A 16,783-nucleotide genomic window follows, 5' to 3' on the forward strand; every position below is an offset into this window, starting at 1 on the left:
TTGGTATTCTTTTAGTGCTTTGATAGTTGGAAACATTGGGAACTGATACAAAACTAGGACCAAATTATTTTCAGTGGGTATTTATATTTTATTGTAATTGTTTTCATTCTAGAAAAGTTAAAACCTTTCCCTATTGAGTTATAAAAATTGCATCAATGCCGATTATTCTTCCTTAAAAATAAAAATTCTTTTATTTATGTGACAAATACGTTTCTAGTAGAAGCGAGATAGCATTATGCTTTTTAAAATCACTGATTGTCCCACTACTGAGAGATAATTACTTTTATTATTTTGATGTATGGCTTTCTCACTTCTGTTTCTTCTAAAGATTTGTGTAATGTATGAGTGTCTTATATGTGTATTAAGGAATCATATACATGGTTTTGTAATTTGTGGTTTTTTAATGTAATATTAAATAATAACACACACGTTTATAGCAGTTACATTCCAGGCAGGCTTCTAAGCAACTTCTGTATAGTAACCAGTCTTCCTTCACAGCACTCCTTCAGATAGATGTTATTACTATCATGCCCATTTGGCAGAGAGGGAAATTCAGACAGGATGAATAACCTGCTGAAGTTCACATAACCACTAAGTGGTTGAACTGAGACTCGAACCTAGGTAGAGGACTCCAGAGTCTGTTTTCTTTGTTGGATGGTCATAATCATTTTTCTGTGCCAGAAATAGAGACTTTGTGTAACCTTATTGGTTGCACGGTGTTTTCTCTTACTCAATCTCTCACTAGTATTCTGCTCTCCTTTCTTGAAATACCACTTCTTCCGGTGTTCCTGGCTCTTCCGAAGTTTCCTTCGTGGTTCATTCTCCACCTGACTTGTAAATATCGTAGTTCCAAAGACCAGGCTCTTGTTTCTTTGATCTGCATTCTCTCCTGAGGTGCGTTCAACCTATTCCTATTTAAAGTTCAACCTTTAAATATAGTCCATATGATGTCAAGGCTCAGATTCATAGCTGCTATTCAGAATTTTCTTGTTTGCTCTCCACTCCTGTCCGTGGTGGCTTATTTGATATCTCCATTAAGACGTGTCACATGTAAGGGGCGCCTGGGTGGCTCAGTCGGTTGGGCACCCGACTTCGGCTCAGGTCATGATCTCAGTGGTTCGTGGGCTCGAGCCCCGCGTCGGGCTCTGTGATGACAGCTTGGAGCCTGGAGCCTGTTTCGGATTCTGTGTCTCCCTCTTCTCTGCCCCACCCCCTCTTTCTCTGTCTCTGTCTCTCAAAAATGAATAAACGTTAAAAAATAAAAATAAAAAAAGATGTGTCACATCTGAAACATGTAAAATTAGAATGCTTGATTCCCTCTCTAACTTTTCCACAAAGTTGTAACCCATCTTAATTAATGACTCCACTATTAATCCAATTGCTCAAGCCAAAAATTGGAAGTCATTGATTTCTCTTTTCTTCATTTTAAGAAATTTAACTTGTTAGTGAGTCCTACTCATAACGTTTCTCCAGCCTAATTTTTTTGGTTCACTGTCATCACTGTCATCCAAGACACCCTTTGATTTCTAGTCAGGTATAAGTATCTCCTTAGTATTTTCTTTGGTTTTCCACTGCTGTAATAATGTTTCTCCATTGTACGGTTGATTTTTGGATTGGCAAGTGCTGATGAAGAAACTATCAAGACCGTGCTTATTAAATCTGTAATTCATGCTGTTCAGGCTCAGCTGGACCCACATTGCTATTTGACTGTTTTTTTTTTTCCCATTCTTCATATTCTTGTGTTTTCATGTATCACTCCTATCTTAACCCCCATTTTGGGTATGGGTATAGTAGAATCAGGGGCTTTTCTAACATGTTTTCTGTTTTCTTTCTGACATACATAAAAGGTAGGAAATACAGATCTGATTTGCCTAATATAAACTGCTGTCAATTTGATCTTTTTAAAATGTATTTATTGTATCTCTCATTTGTGTTTCATGGCTCCCTTAACTACTAAATGAAGCATGAAGTCTTCATCCTGGCCCTCTTGGCCCTTTTTTAAGATGTCACAAATTTTGTTTCTGAAATCTTATTTTCCATTATGCTATTCATCCTGGGCATGCTACTCATTTCAGAGCATGCTCCTTATTTTCTTGTCTCTTTCTTCAATCATGTTTCACTTTCTCTGTGTTCATTTTGAAAGAAAACTTTTTCCTGTTCTTCTTCTTCCTACCCTTTATCTGAGTGTGATATTTCCTATGCATCTTTTAATTCCATAAATTTATGTAATTTACCATATTATGCCTTGTGCTGTAGTTTATATGTTTGTTTCTTTGAATCCTTTTATATGTTGTTTTGAGAGTAGGTATCGTGTCTTTCAGATACTTTTGGCATTCCCATCTGGGGCTCATAGCCACTTATATGAAAATAGTTTGCCTATAATCTGGAGAGATGATGTTTAGTCAAGTACACAGTTTAGGAAGAATATGTGTAGAACAGCAAGGAAAAAGGGAGAGCCCTCACCATGTGGCCATTTGTCAGTTCGGCTGTAGACATTGGTAAGCAATATGTGTGTGCAGCCAGATCATATTTGTGATTGGATTTTTCTTGTCTTTTTATATCCTGTACAACACAGAACCTGAAACATAGAAAGTGTTTATTGAAGTGAATTAATTGTGATCTTTCATGATCCCTGGGCAGAGAGGCTTCCTGGGATCCAGTGTGCTTCAGGGATACAGATGATCAGTGACGGGACTCAAGGCAGCTGTGAGATGAGGATCTTCTTTTTTTCCCTTCCCACTGGCTTGCTTTTAATTTAATTGGTTTAAACTAAGCTTTTAAAGTAGAATCAACCAGAAGGAAAGAGTATAAGGGAAATGATTTTCTAACACTTGTCACGTTAACTCAAATTTTTACTTCCTTTTTTGGAGTGAATTTGCTGGTTACAAGGTTATTTCTGAGTTGGCAAGAATTATCTCCTTCCCTCCATGTTTTTGTGATTCCTGTATTCCCTCGTTCAGTCTTGGCTGCCACAACCAGACCAGACAAAAGCATGAAGACGCTCGTTTTGCATTTTTAGTGGAAACCTTAGCAACACAAACTAACTGCTCCAGGTCTGTCAAACTGGATTGTCTTATTAAAATAATCTAGTGTAATTTTTGATACATAGATTTTTAAAGTTTATTATTTACTTTGAGGGAGAGAGAATCCCAGGCAAGCTTTGCACTGTCTGTGCAGAACCTGATGTGGGGCTTGAACCCATGTACTGCGAGATCATGACCTTAGCCGAAACCAAGAGTTGAACACTTAACTGACTGAGCCACCCAGGAGCCCCAGTTGTAATTTTTTTATATTAAAAATCAACTTGTGGGGCACCTGAGTGGCTCAGTCGGTTAAGCCACCGACTTCAGCTCAGGTCATGATCTCGCGGTTTGTGAGTTCAAGCCCCACATCAGGCTCTGTGCCGACAGCTCAGAGTCTGGAGCTGCTTCAGATTCTGTGTCTCCCTATCTCTCTACCCCTGCCTTGCTCATGTTCTGTCTCTCTCTGTCTCTCAATAACAAATAAACGCTAAAAAAAAATAAATAAATAAAATCAATTTGAAAACCTCAAATGAGGCATTTTGTTAAGAATGATTTTTGAGGGGCACCTGGGTGGCTCAGTTGGTTAGGCGTCTGACTTCAGCTCAGGTCATGATCTCACAGTTCGTGGGTCCGAGACCCATGCTGGGCTCTGTACTGACAGCTTGGAGCCTGGAGCCTGCTTCAGATTCTGTGTCTCCCTCTCTCTTTCTACCTCTCCCCCATTTATGCTCTGTCTCTCAAAAATGAATAAACATAAAAAAAATTTTAAAAACAACAAAACAGAATGTCTTTTGAAAGTTTTTGTCCGCAAATGTTCCATGAGATCTAGGTCCATTTCAGGATTTTCCAAACATGTCTTGTCTCTAGTACATTTAGGAATGTTTCATCTACCTAAAAGTTTTTTTTAAGAAGTACATATTTGCTGTAGAAGGTACAAATAAGCAAATATAAGGGTATAGAAGTCACCTAGAATTCCATCAGTTGAGATAAAACCGGTGTTCACTCTTTCACCTGTTTTTAGTGTGTTTTATATTATATAGAGAGAGAAAGGGGGAGAAAGTGCATGAGAGCGAGAATCATTTAGATAGTGCTTTTGTACTTGTGTACTTTTGAAATTGAAAATGAGGAATATAAACATCATTTCTCTAACAAATAGAAACATTGGAATAAGAGCAACTTTTTTGTCTGTCAGGTAAAGGTTCATAATAGAGTGAACATGGCAGTGTTAGCTAACATTTTTATAACATTTTTATAGAGTATATTCTATGTGCTAATAAGTATTTCTATTCATAATCTCATTTTGTCTTTGCAACAGTTCCGTGAGATTCTTACGTAGATGAAGTCATTGAAACTTAGAGGGGTTAAGTAAGTTGGCCACATAGTTCACACAAATAGTTAGGATTTTTGCAAAGGTTTGTTGACATCTAAATCCTTGCTTTTAAGCAGTACTCTGTACAGTGTGGTAATGAATGGCTACTATATCTGACTGTTTATCCATCCATATTGAATAGAGAAGGAACAAAGGGGAGTGTACAGAGATGCTGAGGGAGATTATAATAGAATCTTTCAGAAAGAGACATCCTCAGAAGGAAGATCAGTGGAAACCAGCTTTCCTAAAGTAACAGCGCTTTATTGTAGTTCGCTGTCATACTAGTGCTAATGAATTTTCAAAGTATGAGATAGCTGTTTGGCATGAATACAACTATTGCCTCTTAATGTTTGTTCTATAGATCAAGTCAAAGGCTACAAGCTGGTGGTTCCTGACTCTTGTGTTACGAGCCAGTTAAGTGTCCTATCATAGTAATTTAAATGAAACTCAGGCCTCATTAACTAGAGCATCTAGGCAAAATAGCTTTTATTTATTAAAAATTTTATAGCTTTCAGGGATAGCCTGGGTGGCTCAGTTGGTTAAGCGGCCGACTTCGGCTCAGGTCGTGATCTCGCAGTTTGTGAGTTCGAGCCCCTCACTGGGCTCTGCTGACAGCTCAGAGCCTGGAGCCTGCTTCGGATTCTCAGTTTCCCTCTTTCTCTGCCCCTCCCCCACTCGTGCCCTGTCTCTCTCTCTCCCTCTCTCTCTCTCAAAAATAAACACTTAAATTTTTTTTAAAAATGTAAAGCTTTCATATAGAAATAGACATAATTTTGTTGAGTTTGCTGAATTGCATATTCAGCATTTTGCCAACCACCAGACAGCCCCCCGCAAATGAAAGTTTATACTCTGACTAAAGGAGTTTATGAAGCAGACACGTAACTAGATTGTTGTAAGTGCTGTGGAAGCACAGAGAGGGAATAGATTTGCATAAAGAATCGGCGAAAGTAAAGTGAATAAGTCTGTTTCTCATCTTCAGAGAATTATACCTATGTTGTATAAATTTTTGTGTATTTGAATGGTCTTTTTGTTCCTGGTTTGTTTTGGTTCAGTATAAAACATTAAAAATATTTAATTTTTTATTTTCTATTTTCTATTTTCTATCAGCTGACAAAGAGGTTTTAGTTTCTGGTCATAGCTTTGCTTTACAAAATTTTTAAAACTCTTGTCACGGTACGAGTCCAGCATAAGTAATATCACAGTATAAAGTGATTGCGTGACCCTTAATGTTTAATGGATTACTTTTTCTGATGAAGTTAGGAAGCATTCCAAATCTGATTTGTTCTTAGAATAAATGAAGATTTGAAGAGTGACATAAATATAGAAGGAGTACCTTAGCAATCTCTAATAATCTTTTATTTTATTTTTTAAATGTTAATTTGCCTATTTTTGAGAGACAGCGAGTGTGGGAGGGTCAGAGAGAGAGAGAGGAAGAGAGAGAATCCCAAGCAGGCTCCACACTGTCAGCTCAGAGCCCAACATGTGGGGCTCGATCCCACCAAATGCGGGATCATGACCTGAGCCCACATCAAGAGTTGGACGCTTAACCGATTAAGCCACCCAGGTTGCCCACGCTCCTCTAATAATATTGTAAACATTTTTTTTTTAAAGCAACATTTAACAGCGTTGTTGGAATTTGCTTTGAGATAGTTTGCTAATCTGATACAAATCAGTTAAAAATCTGGTCTGTCTGCTGTGGAAGGGATTTCTGGTTTTCAGATGAGGATCCTTTGTGCCCTAATCCCCTGCCCACCGTCCATGTTTTCATATTGCTTTCACATGTGTTTATTTTCAGCATTCTATAAATGTCCTAACACTCTCAAAAAGAAGGAATTGTGTTTCCAGTTTAGTAATTTAATATAGAAGATAGATATAATGTATGGCCCTCATCGTAAATTTGACCCTTTGCATATAGGATTCTTTTTATGTAAAATTAAAATATGTCAAGATTCTTCAAATTTTAAAATATTTTAAAATGAGAAGTGATGTAACTTAATACAAAAACCTTTGTAATCATGACTTTTGATTAAGCAGTGTTCATTCTGGGGTGAATTTCCTTATATCCATAGTGATATTTTGTTTACTTATTATATCAAATATTGAGAGGGGATGTTAAAATTTCCAACTTAAGTTATGGATTTGTCTGTTTCTTTCTTTAGTTCTGTCAGTTTTTGGTTCCTGAATTTTAAAGCTTATTTATTAGATGCATACATATTTAGAATTTTTATGCCTTTCTGTTGAATTATACTCCTTTTATCTGAATTATTCCCCATTTTTTTCTTTGAAAGTCTTTAATAATAGAATAATAGTATCTGTTCACCTTTCTCTCATAAAATTATTTTTGTGTTTTTAAAAAATCTATAGGTTCGTCATAAGGCATCACAGAAGGTTTATGCTATGAAGCTTCTTAGTAAGTTTGAAATGATAAAAAGATCAGATTCTGCTTTTTTCTGGGAAGAGAGAGATATTATGGCCTTTGCCAACAGTCCCTGGGTGGTTCAGGTAAGCCTACAAACTTTTCTAAGTTTATTTCCTTCTTTTGTAAGTGCTTATTATCCATGAGATGTGATTTTGTATGTTGAAAGTCCTGTATCTCCTATAGTAACAGTGCTGTCATTTTTAATAAGATCTGATTCGATATGCTTGTTTAATGTTCCTAAATAGTATGTCATATAGACATGACATGTAATTCTTAAATTGGTGTGTGAAATCAAGTATTATTTGCAACTTTTTAGAAATTCCTTTATGAAGAATTAGATCGGTTACCAGTGTGCCGTTATTCCCTGCCTACACTTTCTCACGATTTACATAATAGGAACAAGAACCAGCCTGTCTCAAAAAAAACCCAAAACTTCCTACAATAAAAATCTTGAAAATCCTCCGAGTCCTTTATATATTACCTACTGTGTACGACAGCATTGTGCTTCCTGAGTCAGCCTCTTGTTTGTGAAGTGAGGAATTTATAATTGTATTTTGCCTCCTTGTCAATTTTATCCCTTATTAGCTTTGCTTCTCTAAAGATGTTTTTATATTAATATCTAATTGTGCAACCATTTTGAACGAGTATCACGAGTAAGATTAGGTATGTACGAATGCATGTTCAGAATGCTTACTAAATGGTTTGGGAGTTTGATACCTTGCTTGTGGAAGGCAATTTGCGGGTAAAAAATTTTGCCACGTGAATGACGATGTAATTTAAAAGCTCATTACTATTGCTTTTTTAACGGTGTTGAGCTTCAGTGCTTTCTCTCCACTTAATTTCTGTTATTGTAGCTAGTGAATAGAAATTCTTATATGTGTACCGAAAACTAAAATTTTTGTAGCAAATCGTATATCATAATAATTTACTTAAGGAATGATGGTAATAAATTATTCCACTGTTAGCTTTAAATTGCTTTCATAGTAACAGAATCATTGCTGTTTCTAGTTCTGATCTTTAATGTTGCTAAGTGGACCCTTATAAAATGTTCATTGAGATAAAAAGTTAATGGGTCTGTGGACGCCAGTCAGTAGTGAAACATGGTACAATTGAAAAAGTAACATAAGTCTGGCTTTCATTTATTTATCTCTATGATAAAGGATATTCCATGCACCATTATATGTTTGAAATGTGTGATTTTGTGTGAAACCTTGTAAAAATGACTGACTTATTTCTGTTTATTGATTTAATTTTATTTTTCAGTGATTTTCAATATATTTACAGAGTTTCAGTACATTTATAGAACATTTTTGTATCTCAGAAAGAAACCCTGAAACAATTGGCAGTTTTTCCCCAATTCACCCTAACTCTTAACTCCTGGCAACCACTAATCTGCTTTCTAGGTCTGTGATTTGCCCATTTTGGGTGTTTCGTATAAATGAGATTATACAGTATGTGGTCTTTTGTGATATCTTCTTTCACTTAGCATAATGTTTTTAATGTTCATTCATGAATAGCATGTGTCAGCCCTCCGTTTCTTTTTATGGCTGAATAATCATCAATTGTGTGGATATCCCACATTTTATTCACTCATCAGTTAATGGACACTTGGGTTGTTTTTACTTTTTGTCTGTTGTGAATAGTGCTGTTATGAACTCTTTCATATGGGTTTTGGTACATATGTTCACACATTTCTGTTAGGAACCTACCTTGCAGTAAAATGAATGGGTCATAGCATATACTGTAATCAATTTTAGCAGATTATTTCCCACATCTCAGTGCTTATTTTTTCATGACTATTCAATATTTAATTGTATGAAGGTCCCCATACTTTGTTACTATACTCTTGTTGGAAAGGGCTTTAAGAATTTTTCTTATATAAATTATGATACACCATATATTTTTGGCCCATCTCTATTTCTTAATATATATTCTTAGTGTGATTTGAATTTAATAGAGGAATATTGGCATATTTTAAAAAACTTACTCCTTTGCTGATATAGAAGACTTTTTAATGCCATCTCTTATATACAGTTTACTGTGTTCTTTGCCTGTTTTTCTAATGTCCATATGTTTATGGTGAACACTTCCTTATTTTTCTTTATAGTTTTATACAGCTAAGTAGGTGTGTACCCTTAAGTACTTCAGTTTACTTTTAGCTTTTTTAAATTTAAGTTTAGGTATCTCTTTTAAAGTTTCTCAATCTAGGGTTTCCCTCCTCTTCTTTTGTCTCATCAGTTTATTTGTGGAAGAAACCTGGATTTTGCTGCTTTTGTCTTTGTGTAGTTTAACTTTGTAAGTTGGTAATTGGATATAGAGGATCAGAATCAGGTATGATTTTGGAGAGGGTGGCAGGGCAACTTCATGGGCAGTGTTTTTTTTTTTCTGTTAGGCTAATGTCTGGTTTCTCTCTGTTATTTTACCAGCTACTTGTGCTTAATGCCTAGGTCCGTTAATTTGTTAAGGATTTCAGAATGGTGATGCTCCAATTCAGTCATGCCTTTTTTTTACCCTCCTAGTCGTTCTTTTTTTACTATATTGACTGGAATAGTTCTATAAAGAAAAATATTCCCCCATTTACTATTTGGTTATCTAGTAGTATAATTCTGGGTAGAGAAGGACAGGAAGGACAGGATAAATCCTTTATTTTTTTCCTTATATTTACCAGTTTTCAAAATAAAGGATTAGTTTCCTTTTATTCTCTAAAGGTGAACAATTTTGGGGGTGATGTATCACTTTGAACTCAGTCTTAAAACCTGTTTGATGTTTCAGTCCTTTGAATATCTTATTGATGCTCAAAGTTTGACACCTTTGTCCTGTTCAGGTTGGTTCCTGAGTCCTTTACCTTCCCTTCCCCTCCCTTCCTCTCCCTTCCCCTCCCTTCCCCTCCCTTCTCCTCCCTTCCCCTCCCATCTTCTCCCCTCCCCTCCCCCCTCCCCCTCCCCTCCTCTCCTCTCCCTCCTCCCCTCCCCTCTTTCTTCCTTTCCTTTCTTTTCCTTATTAAAAAAAATTTTTTTTTTAGTGTTTATTTTTGAGAGAGATACAGACATAGAGCACAAGTCGGGGAAGGGCAGAGAGAGAGAGGGAGACAAAGAATCCAAAGTAGGCTCCAGCCTCTGAGCTGTCCAGCATAGACTGCAATGTGGGGCTCAAACTGAAGAACTGCAAAATCATGACCTGAGCTCAAGTTAGATGTGCAACCGACTGAGCCACCCAGACACCCCAGTTCCTGAGTCCTTTTGCTGTAAACTTAGCCGTCTTTGATAGCTTGCTATCTGATATTGTGGGAAGTTCCAGACCAATCTTGTACATTTTCTATCCTTGATGTGGAATTAATCATGCTTACACCTCCATCTTTTAATACGTGGATGAATATTTCTTTAGATCCCTGGCATTGGATTTGCTAGGTCATATGGTGTGCCCATTTGACACTTTGATAGATGGTGCCAAATTACTGTGTAAAAAAAGGTTTGTATGAGTTTATATTACTCTAATTATTTAACATTTTTATTTCACTGCATTTTAGCCAATACTGGAAATTGTAGTTATTTAAAATTTGTATTAGTCATATCCTCAAGAAAAAAAGATGTTATTGTGTTAAGCTGCATTTCCTTGGTTAATTATGAGGTTCAAGGTATTCCATATGCTTGTTAGTAATTTGTATTCCTTTATTGCTTATCCCATTTTTCTCTGTGTCGTTTCGCTGTTTTAAAATCGATTTATGGGGTGCCTGGGTGGCTCAGTTGGTTAAGTGTTAAGCACCCGACTTTGTCTCAGGTCATGATCTCGTGGTTCATGGGTTCGAGCCCCGTGTCGAGCTCTGTGCTGACAGCTCAGAGCCTGGAGCCTGCTTCGGATTCTGTCTTCTTCTCTCTCTCTGCCCTTCCCCCCACTCACACTCTGTCTCTGTCTCTCTCAAAAATAAAATAAAAAAACCGTTAAAAAAATAAAAGTGATTTATTAGAATGATAATGGACCCTGTATAATGATTCTTTGTTATATATGTTGGAAATATATTCTCTTGGACTATTACTTGTCTGTTGCTTATTGAATCTTTAAACATAAATGTAGTCATATCTATGCATTCTGTATTTTGATTTTTGCTGGGGAATACCTTCCCCATCCTTAATTTATAAAAATATTCCTTTATACTTTCTTTAAATTTTTATATTTGATTTTATTAAAAAAATTTATTTTTACTGTTTGTTTATTTTTGAGAGGGAGAGAGAAAGACAGAGTACAAGTGGGAGAAGGGCAGAGAGAGAGGGGGACCCAGAGTCTGAAGCAGGCTCCAGGCTCTGAGCTGTCAGCAGAGAGCCCAGCGTGAGGCTTGGACCCACCAACTGTGAGATCATGACCTGAGCTGAAGTCGGAAGCTTAACCAGCTGAGCCACCCAGACGCCCCTAACTTTTTATATTTTAATTTTGAGAGGAGTGGGAGTCTATTTCTGAGTCACCGGGAATTTATTTTTTTATATGTGTGAGATTTTCACAAATGGGCAGCCACGCCCAATACCATTTGTAGAAATGCCTTTTTCCCATGAAATAAATGAAATGTCTTTTATATCATTGACTAAATTACCATATACACATGAATTTCTTTTGACTCTGTTCTGTTATTTTGGTTTGTTATTTGTTCCTGCACTAAAATCACATTGTTGTATCTGGTAGGGCACGTCTTCTCATTGATTTCCTTTTATAATATTTTTGTGGCAGTTCTTAATCATTTTTCTCTATGAAGTTAGAATTAGCCTTTCATTCTGTTAAAAAAATACACTACAATTTTTTCTTGCATTGCTTTAATTGATAGATATTTTTGGTTCTTTGGATTATTTTGGAATATTAAGCCCTCCCATAACAGGATAGTATATCTCTCTGTATACAGTTTGCTTTTCAGTAAACTGCTTGCCATCAAATATGTTCAGAAGAAACTCAGGCATAAGAAAATTGGTTTTTAAAAATGTAGACGTTATAAAATGCCAAAAAAATAACACTGGTTCAGTCTTTCAGTATAGTGTTGAATTAGTAGAAATTTTTATCCGTATCTTTTTCATTATTTTAAACTTAATGATTAAGTCTGATGTTTGTTGAAGCTTTCTGAGTAAGCTGGTAAAGGATTTGGTCTGTTTGTGCTTAGCTCACCAAGTACTTTTTAATCAGGAATAATGTTGAAGTATTTAAAAATGTTCTCTTTAGCTGCTTTCAAGATGGTTTTTTTTTTTTTGTTTAATCTGTTACTATAGTACACTAAATTTTTTTTCAAGGTAATATAACATGTAAAGAAAATGCCACTTGCTATAATTTTGTATTCTGAATAGAGTACTGAATTTGATTTACTAATATTTTAAGGAATTGTTTGTGTGTATAAGTGACATTTGACCTTTGATTTAATTCAAAGTTTTTTTTTTTTTTAATGGGTGATGGGCATTGAGGAGGGCAGGATGAGCACTGGTTGTTGTATGTAAGCCAATTTGACAATAAATTATATTCATAGAAATAAACAAAAAAAAACACATGGGCTTTCTTGATTGGTTTTCGTATCATGGTGAGACTACCCTAATAAATAGTTGAGAAACATACCACTTTTTTCTGAGCTTTGGTACAGTTATATAAAATAGAAACTCTTCATTCCCTGAGGCTGAATTGAACTTACTTGCAAATCTTTTTTTTTTTTTAATGTTTATTTTTGAGTGGTGGGGGAGGGGCAGGGAGAGAGGGAGACACGGAATCTGAAGCAGGCTCCAGGCTCTGAGCTGTCAGCACAGAGCCTGATGTGGGGCTTGAACTCACTGACTGCGAGATCATGACCTGAGCTGAAGTTGGACACTTAATGGACTGAGCCACCCAGGTGCCCCTTGCTTGCAAATCTTTTAAGCAAAAATTTTCAGTATATTTAATGACAAATATTTTAGCTTTTAAAATTTATTATGATAAATTTCAAATGTACCCCAAAGTAGAAAGAAGGTATATTGAATCCCTGTGTACTGTTCAGTCAGCCTCAACAGTTACCAACCATGGCCGGTCTCACCATGGTTCAGTCACACCAGAAATTGGCAATTTTTTTTTTTTTTTTTTGTAAAGGGGCATTTAGTACATATTTTAAACTTTGTGGCCCAAGATGTCCACAAATCAAAGATTTTTACGCTGATAGTTTATATAATGAGAAAACACATTTCTTCACATTGTTGATGAAATTCAAAATGTGATAAAAAGTACAATTTTTTAAAATACAAGTCTGTTAAGGAGAAGAGTGAATTTATTTTCTGGGGCAATAACATTTTGTTGAATTGGGGTTCACAGTCAATGTTTGTAGATGTTCTATTAATGCTAATGTGTAATAAGATTTTTTACATATTTTATTAGAAAATACCTTTTCACACAGGTAGGTACTGCCAGATACTATTATCCATCAGCATATTTTTTTTATTTATTAATAGGATTTATTTTTAAAAAGTTTTACATTTATAGAAAAACTTGAGGAGATGGTAGAGAGCTCTCATAATACCACCACCCTCCCACCCCGTAATGTTTCCTCTATTAACATCATAGTTTTGTACATTTGTTACAAATAATGAACCAGTATTGATACATTATATTAACTGAAGTCCATAATTGATTCAGATTTTCTTCATTTTACCTGTGCTCTTTTTCTGTTCCAGGATCCCATCCAAGATAGCATGTTACTACATTTAGTTATCATATCTTCTTAGGCTCCTCTTGGCTATGGGAATTTCTCAGACTTCCTTGTTTTTGATGACCTTTACAACTTTAAGGATTACTTATCAGTTAATATCGTAGGATATGTGTATAGTCTTCTATTAGAATTTGATGTTTTTCTCATTATTTAGATTCAGGTTATGAGTTTTTAGGGGAAGACTACAGAGGTAAAGTGCCATTTTCATCACTTGTTAAGAGTATATACCAATACTTTTTTTTTTTTTTTTTAATTTTTTTTTTCAACGTTTATTTATTTTTGGGACAGAGAGAGACAGAGCATGAACGGGGGAGGGGCAGAGAGAGAGGGAGACACAGAATCCGAAACAGGCTCCAGGCTCTGAGCTGTCAGCCCAGAGCCTGACGCGGGGCTCGAACTCACAGACCGCGAGATCGTGACCTGGCTGAAGTCGGACGCTTAACCGACTGCGCCACCCAGGCGCCCCCCAATACTTTATTTATGACTTGATGCTGACCTCGAGCAGAGGATTCTGATTGAGCATATTTATCACTTGGAAGATGTTTATAGAATTCTGTTAAATTCTTATCTTGATATTTACATTGTAACAATGTCATCACACTGCAGGTTAGTTACTTCCAACTGCAGATTGGGTAGAAGCTTCTCAATTACAGAGTTTAAATGGATTTTGAAACATGAAACAGCAAAAAGAAAAAAAAAATACCGTTGGAACTGTGAGACTGTAGTTTGAGCTCAGAAAATACATCCCTTGCAAATTTGTGCACTTGAGTGGAGAGCTCACTTCTTGTTTTGATTTTGATAGCAATGGGAAGTACAAAAAGGGGCTTGATGTTAGCTGTCATCAAAAGTTTAAGTTTTGTATATAAGCCCTATTTTACCTTGTCATTTTAGGTTGTATTAATTACGAAACATTATTAAGGCTGCAGCTAAAGCTAATTTCCATGCTATTGAGTGTTCAGTAATAGTAGTTGAGGATGGTCTTGATGAGAAAAATTTCAGTTTCAGCTCTAAGCGCAGATCATTGCAATAAAACTTTCCCAGTGCTAAGCCGTTGATTGAACTGCTGTATGGAAAGTGAGTCAGGATACACATCTTCTATTTCTGACAAAAACAGATGAAGATGGTTAAGTCCACAAAGAGCAAATAACAACCATTAACAGTATTCATTTATTACATGAGATTCAAATGTATTTTCCACTGAGTTCTTATATAAGATCAGTATTACAGAGACTAACTACAGACTTAAATGTCATACATTTTCACAAGCTTTGTAAATTTGTCCAATGAAAACCTTTTCTGCTCCACATATATTTTTACTACCGTCTTTTGTTAACACACCTACTTCAGTTTGTACTGAATTAGTGTTTTCTCAGCTTCTTCGAAAATATTTTTGCCTGTACTTGACCTATGCAGACTGTTTATAGAGGCTAATTCTTTACTTCATATTTGGCACTTACTCCTCCAATAAATGGTAATAACTGCATAGTATCAGCAACATCTGTTGACTCACCAAGAGCTGAGAAAAACCACTCAAAATCATTTACCTTGTTTTTTAATTGACTACTGATATTGCCCCCAGTGTCCTCAACTCCTTGAGCAACTGTTGTTGAAAGACTGATAGCCTTGAGTTGATTTCCGCTGGACACATTTCTTCTGCTGATGCAATGAAACACAACTTAATTAATTCGCTATTGGTAAATGGCTTTTCTTGCTTGCCTGATAAGCCATCTGGAAGCATTCTTTGGTTTTGGTCTTACATATGTTTAGAAAATTTTAACATTTTTCCATAGCTAATTTTAATCTTTTAATTTTGAAGTACTAAAAAATTACTAGAATTCTTGAAAGACTTTTTGCTCTCCTACCCAATCTTTTCTCCCTTTCTTCTGAGAGAGCGCTTGCTGTCCTAAAACTCGGATATTTTTTCTGTACTCGATCCCTCCTTTCCTTCTTCCCAACTAGATCTTTTATCATCCTTTTTATTTTTCTCATGTGATTTTTGACTAATTCAGGTTTTTATTTACCTCTTGAGTCAGTTTATATTTTCTGTGACGGTATCCGTCTTCTTTTCCACTTTTGTATTGAATAGAGTATATGTACATTTTTTAGTCTTAACGTGGTTTTTTTTGTTTTATTTACAAAATACACCCTTACTTTGTTTTTTTTGTGTGTGATTATTTACTGCTTTAAAAAAATTCCATAGCTCCAGTTTTCTTTAGATGTATATTGTTCTTTTCTAGTTTCTTTATCTGCCTAATTTTTATTGTCCTTACTTTACAGTGCAGAGACCTGTGTGATTATTGCATATTGAAAGGATAAGGAGAAATACCTATAAATGCATTTGAAGTTATAAATTTCCTTTTGAGTCCTGCTTTAATTTTGTCATACTTTAAAATATTTTTTTTGTCTTAAAAATTTTTTTCTTCATGTTTATTTTTGGGAGAAAGAGCACAAGCAGGGGGAGGGAGGGAGACATAGAATCTGAAGCAGGCTCCAGGCTCCGAGCTGTCAGAACAGAGCCTGATGTGGGATTCGAACCCACGAACTGTGAGCCAAAGTTGTATGCTTAACCGGCTAAACCACCCAGGCGCCCCATGTCATACTTTAAAACAAAACAAAAAAAAAGATTTTATTTGTGACATACCCGAGAAATATATAAAACAGACACCGAGAAATATATAAAACAAACAACAGGATTTATCACAAAGCAAACACCCATGTATTTACTACTCAGGTCAAAAAATAAACATTGCCAGAATTCCAGAAGTTCTCTTGCACTCTTTCCTAATCACTACCTTCGTGTGTTCCGCCGAAAATAACCACTCTTCTGACTTTATTAGTAATCATTTCCTTGCTTTTCCTTCTCGTGTATCACCTAAACAAGCACCCGTGATCTTTAGTTTTCCTGTTTTTTGAACTTTATATAAGTGAAATCGCTGAATATCTCTTTTGTATCTAGCTTTTTTATTCAGCATTATGTTGGAAAGAGTTATCTAATCTAGATTGCTACAGTTTATTAATTTCATTGCTGTGTTTTATTCCATTGCATGTATATATCATAATTTATTGGTATATTTCAAAATGTTATTTGTTACAAGTAGTGTAAATGTTTCTTCTTTTTAATTTCTTTTTTTTAATCTTTATTTATTTTTGAGAGAGAGACAGAGTGTGAGCAGGGGAGGAGCTGAGGGGAGGGAGACACGGAATCAGAAGCAGGCTCTAGGCTCTGAGCTGTCAGCACAGAGCCCGACGCGGGGCCTGAACTCACGAACCGTGAGATC

At 35.7% G+C, this 16,783-nt stretch overlaps 1 protein-coding gene across 1 annotated transcript in view; it reads left to right on the plus strand.

Annotated features, from left to right (window-relative positions):
• The window catches only part of ROCK2 (Rho associated coiled-coil containing protein kinase 2), a 138,127-nt gene that overhangs the window by 64,699 nt on the left and 56,645 nt on the right, over positions 1-16,783 (plus strand). Inside the window, exon 4 of the mRNA XM_047069606.1 lies at positions 6,757-6,894. Within this exon, the coding sequence (XP_046925562.1) occupies positions 6,757-6,894 (138 nt within the window). The remainder of the gene's footprint in view (positions 1-6,756; positions 6,895-16,783) is intronic.

This window comes from Lynx rufus, unplaced genomic scaffold (assembly GCF_022079265.1).
Source record: "Lynx rufus isolate CCGP_SWC_20201006 ecotype Redwood Valley unplaced genomic scaffold, mLynRuf1.p SCAF_8, whole genome shotgun sequence".
Taxonomy (NCBI): domain Eukaryota; kingdom Metazoa; phylum Chordata; class Mammalia; order Carnivora; family Felidae; genus Lynx; species Lynx rufus.